The sequence below is a fragment of the Coregonus lavaretus genome (genome assembly GCF_964263955.1).
Source record: "Coregonus lavaretus genome assembly, chromosome: 34".
NCBI lineage: Eukaryota > Metazoa > Chordata > Actinopteri > Salmoniformes > Salmonidae > Coregonus > Coregonus lavaretus.
Window position 1 is genome coordinate 30,134,230 of NC_140021.1, and position 16,875 is coordinate 30,151,104.

The window sequence follows — 16,875 nt, forward strand, 5'->3', positions numbered from 1 at the left end:
CATCCCATGATCACATTTTGCAGGTTTTGCAGATCGTTCCTGTATGTTGTCGTTGTTCCTGGAAGTGTGTTGTTGTGTGTGTCTAAACGCATGTTAAATAGATGTACAAAATTCTCATGAGAAGCACAGCCACGGGGTTCATTATTATCAATGTCCTGTATTTTTCTATTGTAAAAAAAAATATTTGATCTCACCTCAGAATTTGTTTATGTATATATGTAAAAAATGGATATGACTTATAAGATATAATTGCCCAATCATAAACTTGATCCTTCTGTGTTGTCTGTGAGAGACTGTGCAACCTAGCTGCCATCACGACTGAATGACTGTAGTGGAGTTCACTACGCACAGCTCTGATGGACTATTCACTCATATGTGCAATCGTTTGTTGCAATCGATATCGTGTGTTGGGGAAAAATATTAAGAAGCAAAAAATAGATTCTCTGTGCCAAATTGCTCTGAATGAGAAAAAGTGTAATACTAAATGAATAAAAGTTTGCATACCTGAATAACCTCTGGAGTTTCCTGTCATTCCTAACTTAATAACGTATTATCTTATGTTACAAAGAAAATCCCTTTATCAGCAATATAAATACCTCATGGTAAAAAAAAGAAACCCCCGCTAATTCACAGAAAGATTCATATCGGAATTTGAGCATCTTTATATTTCTCTTGATATACTTCCTGCTTTTCATTAAACAATAACTGGTAACATCACCAATCTACCAAAAACATAGTTAGAGACATCTTCATTTATTCATCAATATAGATTGCATTTCTCTGTATGTACAGAATACAACAGATTTTTTTGGTCAGCCAGTTTAGAGGTCCCTTCGAGTAAGACAGGCTTGAGAGCAAACCTTGAGAAGAAGAAAGACACAGGAAGGAAGGAAGAAAGAAAAGGAGACAGAGACAGAGAAAGGGACAATCCTTGACTAAATAAAAAAAGACACGTTCACAGACACAGACGGTGGGTGGCGAGCGGCCAGGTGGGCATGTTGTCACGGTAACCAGTCAGCGTCCTCCCCTCCCAGCGTCTTCCCGAGGCTCTCCTGGTTCCTGATGGTGTTGAGGAGAAGCTCCAGAGTGTTTGCCACAGACCCAGGGTGTCTGAGCCCACCGCTGCCCCCTCCTCTGCTCTGCCTCTTCCCAAAGCGCCCGATGGGCCTCACCCCACGCCCCACGTACCACAATGGATCTATCTCTGGACCTGACAAAGACGCGGGATGAGTGGAAGCATCAAGTTAAGGTTTGAATATATATATATATATATATATATATATATATACACACATATAAGCATGTGCTCGCAATCACAGACAGACACACAGACACACACACTCAAATGCTCTTACAAGCACACACAAATGCCTGTCCACAAAGTAGCCTACACAGTTGTACCGTTATGCATAAACAGTATGTAACATTTGATAGTCACACCTAATAACCCCTCATATTGCTGTTCCAGAACTAGTAATAATGTTCTAAAGGACACAATGTTTTGGTATGAACAATAACGTGGTATTAATTATATAATATGATATGCCATTTAGCAGACACTTTTATCCAAAGCGACTTACAGTCATGTGTGCATACATTTTTACGTATGGGTGGTCCCGGGGATCAAACCCACTACCCTGGCATTACAAGCGCCATGCTCTACCAATTCAGCTACAGAGGACCAACTATAACATGGTGTGAACAATAACATGTATAAACAATAAGGTGGTATGATCAATAACCAGGTACGGACAATACCATTTCTTGGTAGGGTAATAACCTGGTTTGAACAATAACCTGGTATGAACAATACCATTTTCTTGTTAGGCTATTGGTATGAACAATAACCTGCTATGAACAATACCATTTAGGTTATGAACAATAATCTGAAAGTGGATGTCACCTTTTCATAAGGCAGTGGATGTCCATTTACTGGATTTTTCTGAGCAGTTTTTAGGCAACACTTTACATTAAATTATTCTATGAAGGCTTTAAGGTTTATAAAACAGTTACATTGTGGTTATTTAATTTATAAATACCATATCAATAATTAAATCCATAAGTCTGTTAAAAACCTTATAGATAATATTATGATATTACATTTATTTTTTTAGAATCATTGTAAATCATATCACATTATCAGTAGTGTGTTACCCATTCAAAATGATTTGTTTATTATGATTGTATTAGTTTATTAACACATTTTACCAAACCCTTTATAAACCATTTGTAATAGGTTTGAAATCTGAAATATTATTTATATTAATGAACATCAAATTATATTTTTGTATGAAAGAAAATGTGCAATCCATGTGTAATATCCATGCTGTCACCAAAGTCACATTTCAAGATCAAAAGCCTATAGGAGACAAATCATTCACTTTATTCGATAATAAAACAAGTGTCAACTTACTTCTGTTGTCGACATTGTGGACGATGTGAAAGTCGTGCTCCACTGTGGTACTGTGTACACAGGTGACCGTCGTGGACAGCAGCAGCAGCACCGTGAGCGCAGCCGTCAGCCAGCGCTTCCCCAGGACGCACTCTCTCACGGTCACCGGGCACACCACTCTAGTCTCAGGAATCATTGTAGATGGACAGCAAGGCACTGCACGTGGACCGTTTTGTTTTAAAATGACATAAAGGTAAAGATAAATGGTTGAACCCGACTTTAGACTTGTATCAATGTAGTCTGGTCCTATCTTTCAATTAGCGTATTTTGCGCGTAATTGCGCACGATTGCGTAATCTTAGAAAATACAGATAGGCCTACCAATTAATGATCTACTCTGAAACAAGGTTACCTAATAACTGAATAAATAAGTTCTAATCCTAAATATATGGTCACCTTTTATATATAAAAGTCTAGCGGTTTGTGAACGGCACACAACTAGCTTCAACTTACCGTAAACTTTTGTAGCTTGTAGAGGTGGGTCGGTGGAAGGTTTCCTTCTGCCAGGTTCTTCATTGGCGGGAAGGGTGTGAGCGCGAGTTTATATATTCCGGACTGCCCATGTTAGATGATGAATCAAGAACGTCACATAGGATACTCCGGTGGATAAAGTCAGCCCACCACTTCCACCCCATCCACTCCTTCTTGCCTCTTCTTTCCTTTAAGAATACACATTTAATTTAATGGGGCTTTTGGGTTGGAATTTTCTTCGCCCATGGCACGCCGCGGTGCACTCCATCAGGTAGTCAATGACATGTGGACAACATTAACTTAGTAGACTGCCCGCGTTGGAGACCTTCACTTCAAGTACAAGACAGTGGCCCAGAGCTGTGGAGGTGGGTATGCCTCAATCATCTTGATTAGTATTGACAAGTCCTACTGTTGTCATAGCACCAACCAGATAGTGGAAAACTGATCAATGAGTATCATTTTCAGTGAATGAACTTGTGTATGTCTAATAATATTCCCTCATATTGTAATTAATTATAGGTAACTGAAATCTGGAGCACTGGACAGTTACTTCAATGCAACATGGTAAATGGTTATAGCCTATCATAGGCCTACATTCTTTGGTGATGTGCATGATTCACATACTGCACATTAACAAATTGATGAATGCAAAACGTGAGTGGTCAATAAAGTGAGATTCTCTTGAGTGTGGTGTCAATGAGTTTGCAAAGGTCCAAACATAGTGTGACATGATGACACAATGTGGTGACAAAGGCACAGCTAGGTGAGAGAGATGAGTCACGGGTGGCAGTCCGGTTGAGGAGATGTTCACAGTAAAACTGAAATGTCAAAAAGGTGATGGTAGTTTTGGCCTCAGGCCCATGACTAGGTCCAGTGAGAGGATATGTCTAAATACAGATTATATTTTTAAAAAAAGAGACACACCTGGTCACTCCTTGATTAAATATTATTGGTGCAGTTTGTAAGAATAAATCAGTCCCCCAAAAAAACTGTAAAAAAAACTGTCAGAATTCATAAGCACATAATTGAGACAGTGGCATTATCTATAATTCTAAGCTCTTAATTCAAAGCTCTTGTTAGATATTGTAGTACTTCATTGGCCTGTTTAGTATGGGTGATGCACTGTTCACTTGGGGGGAAAGCAGTTTGGTTCTCCTCCATAGATTAGGACAGCCATTATTGCCCTGTTGAAGGGGATCAGATGCTATGATGTAAGTAAGAGCTCACCCAACAAGAGAGGATGGCTGTGATAATGACCAATTTGCTACCCGAGGATGTGTAATCGTGGCTCGGATTTGGCGCCGGAGACAAGATAGAGGCTTAATGCTTGAAGATGCATATTGCATGTTATTGATTTCTGACGAGGAGCTCTCATTTGCAACAGGACAAATATGAGACGCTTCCAGCAGATGCTCAACCACTATCAGATTTTGCCCAAGGTTCGAGCAACTGTGCAGTCATGTCCAAAATGTATTTGAACTGCTACTAATAATTCATATTTTTTTGCTCCCAAAATATGAGGCCATCAATTTTACAAACAAATGTCAGATAATAAGAGCAGCGGAATATTTTTTTCTATGTCCAAAAACATCAACCACACAAACAACTCAAAAGAACATATGCACATAATATGATGACACATGTTGTGCCCCATAGATTATGTTGTGCCCCTTAAAATGTGTGTGCTTGGCATTAAAACATTAGATCAGATGGATATTGAGGTTGATCCCTGATCATCCAACGCCACTGGCCTCCTCCTCTCCCAATCTGGGCTAAAGACGTCATAGGCCTTTCTCAACGTTTGGTGAAATCCTCAAAATCTTGCGTCGGCGAGTTCTACCACACACTCATTGCACATGAATGAAGTCAGAACGTCACATAGCAGTCTCGTTAACCTATGCTGTGTGTCTGACAACGCTATAAGAGAGGCTACAGCTGTGGAAGGAGAGTGAAAATGATACGCTATTCCCTTTATAGTGCACTACTTTTGACCAGAGCCCATGGGGGACTCTTTGCCCATTAGTGTGATCTCAACAAGTATGAGGTGAACATGAACATGCTATTGGCTCCCTCCATCTACATGTCTGTATGTGCAGTGAGACAGAGAAGGAGAGACATACAAATCCAGGTTAACACTCATCTTGTCCACGCCAAGAAATCATCTAAGGAATCTAAAGCTGTTGTTGAATTCCACTATTACGGTGTGAGGCAGGCTGTCCTAATATGGACACCGTACAATTCAGGAATTTCTTCATTGACTGAGGAAACCTTGCTTGCAGGATGATTAACAGTGTTGACCGTTGGTGTTTTTGTTAATGAGACTGGTCATAAATCGCGGCCTACACAGAGAGTGGGCAGAGGTCCACCATTGATCTTCTCTGGTTTCCCCAGTCTAGAATGGCAGCTTTCCTGCAGTCAGTTCAATTACCAATGATCTGCTGCTAACTGAAGTAGGTGTTGTTTGTTAAGTGGGGGTGCTGGTGGGTGAGATTGAACAGGATATTAAAAGGTATGGAAACAGCACTAGAGTGTATGGTCTGGTGTGATTGAAAACATAAAGAAACTGCTCCTTGCTTGAAAGTCATGCTGCTAAGGCCGGGATTCAATCCGATCAGCCGTAGATCTGCGCAATAGCACACTTGACATTTAAAGGTAATTTCGGTTTGAGCTGACATTTGCACCATTTACCGTGAATATGGTCTACAAAATGCAGGAAAATCGCATTTAAAATGTTAATAACCTAAAAGGGCCGATTGGATCGAATCCGGGCCTAAGTCCTCCTGGGATGGTGGCTGGGATAGTGCATGCAGGGTGGGAATTAAGGATATGGCTGCATATGTTGGCTCAATCAGAACTTACCTTTAAATTGTGTGTTTTCGACAATGCGCGATCGAATTGAATCCCGGACTAAATACACAAAAATAGCTGAGAGATTACAGTTGTGCACATTTGTGTGTCATATCTGTAGGTTAAATCAGGAAAATGGCAAACATACAGTTTATTGACATATTAAAACTATTACAAATATAAAGATGGCTCGAACACCATAGCACCATGTAGTATTATTAATATCCTTTAGAAATAAATATAAATACCTGCATAGATAAACTGCAGCATCAGTGTGCAGGTATCAATCTTTATTTCATGAGTTTATTATTTGTACCCAGTACCTGCAAGTTATTGGATGTGCGAACACTACGTTTGAGACTAGCTTTAATAATCAGGGCCTGTTCTAGGATGATACGTATTTTTCATTGTTTCAAAGCTTGCTTACTGCAATTTTAATCGTTTAACATGACTCAGACATAATCAATTGTTAGGGCAACATTATATTTTGGGGTGAGCAACCCTGCACCCCCCTAGAGCTGGCGTTGGTATTATTTTCCGTCTGAATTTGACCAGGAACCTTATGTTTCATGGGCACAATGTAATAACTGTAGGGGTCAACTAGTCTAGAACTACTAAAAAAAAGATCAATAAAAGATTGTTTTTTTAAATGACAAAAAAGTGGGTAGTGTAATTAGCTTGCTTGATGGATGAAAATAATGTTGGAAATGAGATCAGTCTGAACAGGTACTGAGAGTGTACCTGCTTTTACAAGGATTATGCATTGATGTACCACTTGATATTCGTTGCAGGGCCGAGGCAGAGAACAGAGTAGCAGTGGGTGCCCCTTCCCTTTGAAAACAACAATATCTATGGATATTTTTCTCTAGTGCATCAGTGGCCCAGTGGCCTAATGGATAAGGCATCAGCCTCCGGAGCTGGGGATTGTGGGTTCAAGTCCCACCTGGGTCTATTGGAATCAGCTTGTTTTTCATTAAGTAGCACAGAACACCACTGTGCATCAGGGCAATGGACATACATGAGTTCACTACTGTGTTACAGAGTGGTTCTCACTAAGATCCCCATCCCTTGCCTGCTCACATTAATTTAAATGCATGTTGGTAGCTTTAATCACTATCAGTACTAAATTCCCAATTGCCTGAGGCATTTGTAAATAGTGAATTCCAAATGAATGAGGCATTCGTGAATAGTAGGAGAAAACGGTGCTAGAAAAGTGACATTTGGAACCCCTTTCCCAGATCATGACTAGACTGCCAGCCCTGTACTTCACAAAACAATCCACATTTTATTGTCTAAGTAAATGAAGAGCACGTCAAACTGTGGTAAATCAACGCTTTATTAGCATACATTCTTAAAAAAACATGTTCATAGTATTCCAATGACTAGTAGATCTAGACAATCAGTGCTGTGTGCGAGTCAGGACTCCTTTTGTTGTAAAATGTATTGAGACAAAGTGAAACTACACTTTTTAATAAATGTTGATTTGAATGTTGATTCATATTTGTGTGATGATAACAGTAGAATAGGTTTTGTATTTGTATTTATTGTGGATCCCCATTAGCTGCTTCCAAGGCAGCAGCTACTCTTCCTGAGGTCCAGCAAAATGAAGGTAGTTATACAATTTTAAAAACATTACAATACATTCACAACACACTGTCTGCCCTCAGGCCCCTACTCCACCACTACCACATATCTACAATACAAAATCCATGTGTATGTGTGTGTATAGTGCGCATGTTATCGTGTGTGTGTATGCATGTGTCTGTGCCTATGTTTGTGTTTCTTCACAGTCCCTGCTGTTTCATAAGGTGTATTTTTCTTTACTATTCTTAGGTAGCGGAACGACTTTTTCTTCCCTCCAGGCCTGAGGGCACACACTTTCTAGTAGGCTTAAATTGAAGATATGGCAAATAGGAGTGGCAATATCGTCCGCTATTATCCTCAGTAATTTTCCATCCAAGTTGTCAGACCCCGGTGGCTTGTCATTGTTGATAGACAACAATAATTGTTTCACCTCTTCCACACTCACTTTACGGAATTCAAAATTACAAAGCTTGTCTTTCATAATTTTGTCAGATATACTTGGATGTGTAGTGTCAGTGTTTGCTAATCTTGCCCAATGAAAAAATTATTAAAGTAGTTGGCAATATCAGTCGATTTTGTGAAGATGAGTTTGCCTTTTTTCCTAAAATGTCATTTAAGGTGCTCCAAAGCTATTTACTATCATTCTTTTATGTAATTTAACTTTGTTTTATAGTCCCCTGTAGCTCAGTTGGTAGAGCATGGCACTTGCAATGCCAGGGTTGTGGGTTCGATTCCCACGGGGGCCAGTATGAAAATGTATGCACTCACTAACTGTAAGTTGCTCTGGATAAGAGTGTCTGCTCAAAATAAAATAATAAACAATCTCTAAAACTAAGAGCATTGTATTTGGTACAAATCATTCCCTAAATTCTAGACCTCAGCTGAATCCGGTAATGAATGGTGTGGCTGTTGAACAAGTTGAGGAGACTCAATTACTTGGTATTACCTTAGATTGTAAACTATCATGGTCAAAACATATAGATTCAATGGTTGTAAAGATGGGGAGAGGTCTGTCCATAATAAATAGATGCTCTGCTTTTTTGACACCACACTCCAAAAAGCAAGTTCTGCAGGCTCTAGTTTTGTCTAATCTTGATTATTGTCTAGTCATGTGGTCCAGTGCTGCAAGGAAAGACTTAGTTAAGCTGCAGCTTACAGGCCGGGCCGGGCTGGCTCTTCATTATAATCATTGGGCTGATATAAATACTATGCATGCCAGTCTCTCTTGGCTAAGAGTTGAGGAGAGACTGAATGCATCACTTCTTATTTTTATAAGAAACATTCATGTGTTGAAAATCCCAAATTGTTTGCATAGTCAACTTACACACAGCTCTGACGCACACACTTACCCCACCAGACATCCCACCAGGGGTCTTTTCACAGTCCCCAAATCCAGAACAAATTCAAGAAAGCGTACAGTATTATATAGAGCCATTATTGCATGGAACTCCGTTCCATCTCATATTGCTCAAATAAACAGCAAACCTGGTTTCAAAAAACAGATAAAGCAACACCTCACGGCACAACGTCTCTCCCCTATTTGACTTAGATAGTTTGTGTGTATGTATTGATATGTAGGCTACGTGTGCCTTTAAAACAATTTTTTATGTTGTTCTGTCCTTGAGCTGTTCTTATCTATTAATGTTCTGTATTATGTCATGTTTCATGTTTTGTGTGGACCCCAGGAAGAGTAGCTGCTGCTTTTGCAACAGCTAATGGGGATCCTAATAAAATACTAAATACCAATAGGTTGCCATTTTGGACACAGAGTTTCTTACTTACCACAGGACAAGCATGCAGATCTCGATTTCTGTGTTCAAGGCTTGAAGGAAAGTTTTAAAAGATATGTCTAGTCAATCATATTCACACCCAGGAACAAGAGTTGATGAAGGTATCTTCTTCCCGGGGAACTTTTGTTAAGAGGTCCAACACTTGTTCTAAAAGTTAACACACATCGCTTGCGGTACGGTTTTGGAAACACAAGGAACATATCTTTCATATCAGAGAGAAATCATTTTTTAAAAATTGAAAGGTTAAATTACTATACACCTTTATAGGGTTAGTGTTCCCACACTGCCATATCTCCATTTTACAGCGCTTGTTTACCGGAAGATAGACAGCACCACCTGTGCTAATTAGCTATCTAGAACATCTGTGTGTAAGCGTAACTGGGGAGGAAGTGTAGTTCCTCAACTGGAGGCACACACGGTGTATGGATCTGTGCAAATCTGCTATATTAAGCATATCTCTTTTATTTGAAAGATTATTTCTCGCTGATATGAAAGATAAGGGCCATATGTTAAAAAAAATAACTTTAAAAAGTGATGATTACTGACGTTAAAACACAGCATCGGAATTGTAGTTCACACGGCCAGCCATGGGCGAAGCTAACTACCGAAAACCCTACAGAGAGAAGGGTTTTCGAGCGCTAGAGTTTAGGTAAACACATATACACAAGTTAGATCCTGTCCCTCGCGCCAAGCCAGCGGTGCGCGTCGCCAGCCCGGCCCGGCCTGTTCCTGACCCTCGCGCCAAGCCAGTAGTGCGCGTCGCCAGCCCGGCCCGGCCTGTTCCTGCCCCTCGCGCCAAGCCAGTGGTGTGCGTCGCCAGCCCGGCCCGGCCTGTTCCTGCCCCTCGCGCCAAGCCAGTGGTGCGCGTCGCCAGCCCGGCCCGGCCTGTTCCTGCCCCTCGCACCAAGCCAGTGGTGCGCGTCGCCAGCCCGGCCCGGCCTGTTCCTGCCACTCGCACCAAGCCAGTGGTGCGCGTCGCCAGCCCGGTCCGGCCTGTTCCTGACCCTCGCACCAAGCCAGTGGTGCGCGTCGCCAGCCCGGCCCGGCCTGTTCCTGCCCCTCGCACCAAGCCAGTGGTGCGCGTCGCCAGCCCAGCCCGGCCTGTTCCTGCCCCTCGCACCAAGATAGTGGTGCGCGTCGCCAGCCCGGCCCGGCCTGTTCCTGCCCCTCGCACCAAGCCAGTGGTGCGCGTCGCCAGCCCGGCCCGGCCTGTTCCTGCCCCTCGCACCAAGCCAGTGGTGCGCGTCGCCAGCCCGGTCCGGCCTGTTCCTGCCCCTCGCACCAAGCTAGTGGTGCGCGTCGCCAGCCCGGCCCGGCCTGTTCCTGACCCTCGCACCAAGCCAGTGGTGCGCGTCGCCAGCCCGGTCCGGCCTGTTCCTGCCCCTCGCACCAAGCCAGTGGTGCGCGTCGCCAGCCCGGCCCGGCCTGTTCCTGCCCCTCGCACCAAGCCAGTGGTGCGCGTCGCACCAAGCCAGTGGTGCGCGTCGCCAGTCCAGCTCCGGTCAGCGGCTCCACTCCGGAGCCAGAGCAGTCCGCTCCACCGGTGCCTGATCCAGTTCCGGTCAGCTGCTCCACTCCGGAGCCATAGCAGTCCGCTCCACCGGGGTCCAGTCCAGATCCGGTCAGCGGCTCCACTCCGGAGCCAGAGCAGTCCGCTCCACCGGTGCCCGGTCCAGCTCCGGTCAGCGGCTCCAGTCCAGACCCAGACGTCAGCCCCTCTCCAGGTTCGGGGTCTCCCACACCAGGGTCCAGACAGGGCTTGGAGTATAGTGGGAGGAAGGAGAGGGGAAGCAACGCGCCGAGGTCTAGACCAGACCAGGGGCGCAACAGGGAGGCGAAGAGTGAGAGGTCGTCCCGCCCTGAGCCGGATCCGCCTCCGAGGCGGAATGCCCACCCGGCCCCTGTTATGTGTATGTTGTGCGGTCGGAGTTCGCACCTTTGGGGGGGGGTACTGTCACGCCCTGACTCAGGGGACGCTTATATGTTGAGTCAGGGTGTGTATATTCCTTGTTGTGATGTTCTATGTTGTATTTCTATGTTTAGATCTAGTATGTCTAGATCTATGTTGGCCGGTGTGGTTCCCAATCAGAGGCAGCTGTCGCTCGTTGTCTCTGATTGGGGATCATACTTAGGCAGCCTATTGGCACTAGTGGGTTGTGGGATCATGTTCCGTGTTAGGTATGTTGTTTGTGTATAAAAATATGAACGCAACATGTAACTATTTCTATATATTTCATGACTGGGCAGGGACGCAGCCATGGGTTGGCCTGGGAGGGCATAGTCCCACCCACTGGGGAGCCAGGCCCAGCCAATCAGAATGAGTTTTTCCCCACAAAAGGGCTTTATTACAGACAGAAATACTCCTCAGTTTCATCAGCTGTCTGGTTGACTGGTCTCAGACAATCCTGCAGGTGAAAAAGCTGGATGTGGAGGTCCTGGGATGGCGTGGTTACACAGAGTCTGCGTTTGTGAGGCCGGTTGGACATGCTGCCAAATTCTCTAAAACGACGTTGGAGGTGGCTTATAGTAGAGAAATTAACATTCAATTCTCTGGCAACAGCTCTTGTGGACATTCCTGCAGTCAGCATGCCAATTGCACGCTCCCTCAAAACTTGAGACATCTGTGGCTTTGTGTTGTGTGACAAAACAAGGTGCACCTGTGTAATGATCATGCTGTTTAATCAGCTTCTTGACATGCCACACCTGTCAGGTGGATGGATTATCTTGGCAAAGGAGAAATGCTCACTAACAGGGATGTAAACACATTTGAGGGAATTAAGCTTTTTGTGCGTATGGAACATTTCGGGGATCTTTTATTTCAGCTCATGAAACATGGGACCAACACTTTACATGTTGCGTTTATATTTTTGTTCAGTATAGTTAGCTAGCATTAGCATAGCCATATATCTCGCTAACCAGTTAGAAAGCTGTTAAACAAACGGTACAAATACATTAACAAAACATTTAACGTTAAGCAACATAATTAATTATTTCGATCACATAATTCTAGTAAAACATTGAAGAAAACCAGTCTGATTGCAGGACTTTATGTTACTATGATTTTTCTGATGTCAACATCAACTTTGACCCTGCAACTTAAGCACATGACTGACTATAATTCAATCTTAGTCCATGGTCCAGGATACATTGTAACAGCTAGTAATGATACATCTATGAGTACATTGTAAATAAACCTACATTATAGGTGAATTATTCCACTGTAAATGTTATTGTTTTCCAAATGATCATTGTGTTGATTATGTTGACATGCAGTGATTAGATAATTGATTGTAATTATTTCCTAAAGCCTATCCATTATTGTCAACCTTTGCTCATAGGGACCTATTTATTAATAATTATACAAAATTAAATTATTTCATAATAGCTAGGCCATTGTGCCATTATAAAAGTGTATTGTTATTTTCCACTGTCAGCCACTGGTGTCACATTTCAGGAAGTGTCACTCAGCTGTGTGGGTTTCCACTAGCTTCTATAGCCACAAAGTCCAATTCCACAGCCACAAAGTCAAAATCTGCTACAACATTATTATTTTTGGGGTCTTAATTTAGGGTTAGGGTTAGGCATAAGGTTAGCACTGTGGTTAAGGTTAGGTTTAAATTGAATTGAAGGAAGCTGTTGGACTTGAATGAATTGCTACATACACCTGCTGCCACATTTTCCCTAGAAGTTGACCTAGCGAGTGTCATTTGAAAAGTTACTTTAACTGGATACAAAAAGCTACAAAATGAGGAACATTTCCAAGATGTTTGTGTATCTGCCTTCCAGAGGAAGCGGGCACTTGGTATAGTTGGTATAGAGAAAGCATTGTCTGTCAACTGTGGGGGTGCCCATGCAGCTGGGGATCCAAAGATCCCTGGTTGAGATGGCCAGAGTTCGAATGGGGCAGAACGTTTCCTATGCTGAGGCAGTGAAGAGAGTAGAGGATAGCCCAAGGGTGAGTGAGTTGCCTGGGACGGCCGAAGTGCGTAGACCTGAAGAGAGAGAGCCAGGGAGGATGACTTTTAGTATGGTTGGATTTCTTGCATTTATAGCCATGGTGATCAACTGCACTGCACTGATGGAGCAGAAATAATAGAAGATGAAGATAGATGTGGTAGTTGCAGCAGCAGAAACATTTTTGGGTTTGAGAGATTGTAGTGCAGAAGTTCCATCCTCGCAGGCCGATGGCCTGGGGTAGGATCGTTTAGTGGGATGGGGTGATGGGTTTTGGCTGATAGTGTATAGATGCTGGTTAGATGGTAGTGGGACAAAACTGTGCAATCCGCACTCCGACCTGCAAAAGGCAGCAATACGCAACACAGCATCTAGTCTTCCGGAAAGCCACACGAAGAAGTTCGGCGCTGCCTGTCAAACAAGGAGGCAATCCTTCTTCGGTGGATTACATTTTAGAATAACTAAACAGCGACATGGAATCGGAGAAAGTAGTGCAATCAACAGGTGGGTATCCTAAAAAGACAAATGGTGTCTCAATTTAGTCAATCGATACAACTCATCGAACAAAACGTATTAAGAGCAGGTTATCGATAGTTCACAAAAGGTTAACAGTAACAACATCGCTAACGTAAGCTAACTAGCTACATTAGCTAGGCAGTTTAGCTAACTCTGAACCGAATGTGACACGTTTCACTTGCCAGTGTCACTTATAGCTAGTTTACTGTTTCAGACCGAGTCGTTATGCACTGAGTCAAATGTTAGAATAACTTGGGTGATACAGAGCCACACAGTCAGATTAGCTGGCTGGATTTGAATGTTGACACAAACGAACGAATCTGAAAGTGATACAGTAACGAGCTACTCATTGATCTCAATGCAGTAGGTCAGGCAGGCAATGACTCGTTTCTAAACTGGCTGGATAATTTTTTTCTATAAGGGATTTGAACTTAATAAAAATGAATATGCACCACCAACTAAAGAGTCTGTAGCTCACCTGCGTGGTTCACTTCTGGTGTAGTTGTAAAGTTTCAAGCCTAGAATTATGTTGTCAATCATAATGTGACCTTAATTGGCATGTCAGTGTAACTAGTCTATCTATTTAGTTAGCAACAAATATAGTTGCCAATATTGTCTATACAGAGGGACTGCTTTGATATTTGTTTACTGATAAACATGTTAAAGTGGAGGTATGCCTTGTTGCGTCAAGCTTCCTTTATTATCACCACCTCATTGCAGAGACAGGGACTAAAACAATATTAGCCAAAAAGGCCTTGCTAATGAGTTTTGATGTTTGTACTCCCAGGAGAGGATGTCCCTGACCCAGAGGAGGAAGAGAAGAGGCTGGCGGCAGCAGCCCGGGAAGCCAACCATCTATCTGAGCTGAGGCTGGTGCTGTTGGGCTGGAGGTGGCCTGGGAAGAGCCTGACAGGCAACACCATACTGGGCCGTGAGGAGTTCCGCCAGGAGCGGGCGGCAGAATTCTGCGTCAAGCGTCAGACAGAGGTGGAGGGGCGCCAGGTGACGGTAATAGACACGCCGGGCTGGTACTCCACCCAGGCCACACCGCCGGTCTACCAACAGGAGATGGTGCGGGGCGCCTCCATGTGTGGGCCCCCAGGCCCCCATGCTTTCCTGCTGGTCATCCCCGTAGACATGTTTACCGAGGTGGACCGGGCCCGCATCGAGGAGCACCTGGCCCTGTTCGGGCAGCGTGTGTGGAAGCATACCATCGTGGTGTTCACCTGGGCGGAGGTGCTGAGGAACATGTCCATCGAGAGGCACATCAAGCGAGAGGGGAAGGATCTGCAGTGGGTGCTGGAAAAGTGCAAGAGGAGGTACATTGTCATCAGTAACTACATATTTGGGGAGCACCCCCAGCTACGGCAGCTCATGGAGAAGATAGAGAAGGTGGTGGAGGAGGAGGGCATCTATAACCCAGAGGAGGTAGAGGAGAAGAAACCTCTGGGCCAGAATCAGAACCAAACCCAAAACCGGGAGCTTGGGGCAAGGCCCAAAGTGAACTCTGCCGTAGGATTGGCCAAAATGGACATGGACCCACCCCACAGTGAGTGACAGCTTTACTGACAACTCAGACATAGTCTGGTACCAGGAAACAGCAGTCTCATAGGCTAAACCTCTCACTGGGTGAAATTCATAATCCTTGCTCTTCACTGCAAAACTAATACTTGCATTACTGTTGTATTATTCCACTTAGGGTAACTGTATTTCAATTACTCATGTAATAGTTATGTACATTGTACCAAGTAGTGTGGAATTAGTCCCACTACTTGGGACTCATCCTCTCCCCTCAACCCTTCCTTACATTTCTTCCTTCATTTCCTTCCCTTTTCCTCTTCCCTCATGTGTGGGATTAGAGAAGAATCCATGACGATTGGCCCGGACAGGGCAATATTCTTCTGTAGTAATAACAACACTTCAGTTAACTAGTCTTTAACAAGATAGTTTCACATAGACATGAAGCCAATGATAGTTATACCAATGATATTACATATACATCTGTACTAATCCTTATCTGTTGTTATGTGTCCTTTTTCAGATTCAGTTGATGGACTGTGACTGACTGAAGGACAGATGGTGAGCCACCACAGTACTGATTTGAAAGCTCTATGTCCATACATTACCCCAACCTCAGGGCCTGTATTCATAAAGCGTCTGATCTACGATCACTTTGCCTTTTAGATCATAATGAATGAGACGGGGGTCCCAATCCTAGATCAGCACTGCTACTCTAAGATGCTTTATGAATACAGGCCCAGATTATTTTAGACCTTTTAAGATTTAACTATTATTTATATTAAGGTGAGAAAGATTATCTGTAACTGGATGTAGGCTAACATGATCAGGGGTCGCGTTAATGCAGAATTCTGTGTTTTTCACGCAGGAAAATAAAAGATTAAACGCATAAGATGTATATTTTAAATGCAGATCTAAAATGCTTCTTATTGTAATTTATGTTCGGCATCAGACTTATTTTGTGCTTCAGTTGCAATTCTACACTCCGATGATAATTCACGAACGGCATTCTATCAGAAGACAGCACTCTGATTGATGTGTAGCTACATTCTTTCTATGATAAACATTAGAAATATGATGGTCATGCATCGTTTTTGCAAAACGTACCTTGCTTTTTTATTGTAAGCTAATTTACTTGTGGCTGCTAGCCAAATAGCGTTGCACTTCTGTTATCATTTGATGAAAATGAAGCTATTTTCTGCCGAATGTGTTGCACTAATGTATTTTCTGTGAAGGAAAACTATAGTTGCACGCCCCTGATCACTCTATTGAAGCAAAAAAAAAACACTCTTTACTTTTAATATAAAACGCAGGTGATTTCTGAACTCTAACAAGATCACTGATGATCCTGTTCTGGCTGTCTGAGACTGTTAAGCCTACTTCCTACTTATGACAGTTCTGATGCAATGTATATATTTGGGGATTTTATCTGATTTTATTTGCACATGAAGTAAAAAAAAAAGAAGGAAAAATGACCAAGAACAAAGAAACAAATCACATATATTTATACAGGGTGAGGAAAAAACAAACATGACTTTAGAGGTCAGTACCGAAATAGGCCCTGTATATCTACTCTTTGCTTCATGAAGGGAGGATCATGGGAAAACGACTGTACATGACAAGTCTCTGAGGCTGGGACAGAGACAAGGAAGTCACTTAACCAAATGTGTACAGCACATACTAGATTGCACTACTATATTTTCTACATTTTTAATAATTATTTGTTAATGTTGTTCAGGAAATT

At 43.0% G+C, this 16,875-nt stretch overlaps 1 protein-coding gene and 1 pseudogene across 2 annotated transcripts; one reads left to right on the forward strand and one right to left on the reverse strand.

Annotated features, from left to right (window-relative positions):
• Positions 1 to 1,001: 1,001 nt before the first annotated feature.
• Positions 1,002 to 2,967, reverse strand: LOC311108986 (annotated as a pseudogene). Its single transcript has 3 exons — positions 2,905 to 2,967; positions 2,414 to 2,608; positions 1,002 to 1,210 (listed from the first exon to the last, which is right to left on the reverse strand). The product of its transcript is annotated as an uncharacterized misc_RNA (transcript).
• Positions 2,968 to 13,508: 10,541 nt separating this feature from the next.
• On the forward strand, positions 13,509 to 16,583 carry LOC311109089 (GTPase IMAP family member 9-like). The gene is made up of 3 exons (XM_084151894.1): positions 13,509 to 13,601; positions 14,401 to 15,162; positions 15,655 to 16,583. The coding sequence occupies exons 1-3, from the start codon at positions 13,571 to 13,573 to the stop codon at positions 15,672 to 15,674; spliced, it is 813 nt and encodes a 270-aa protein (XP_084008020.1). The 5' UTR covers positions 13,509 to 13,570; the 3' UTR covers positions 15,675 to 16,583.
• Positions 16,584 to 16,875: the final 292 nt, after the last annotated feature.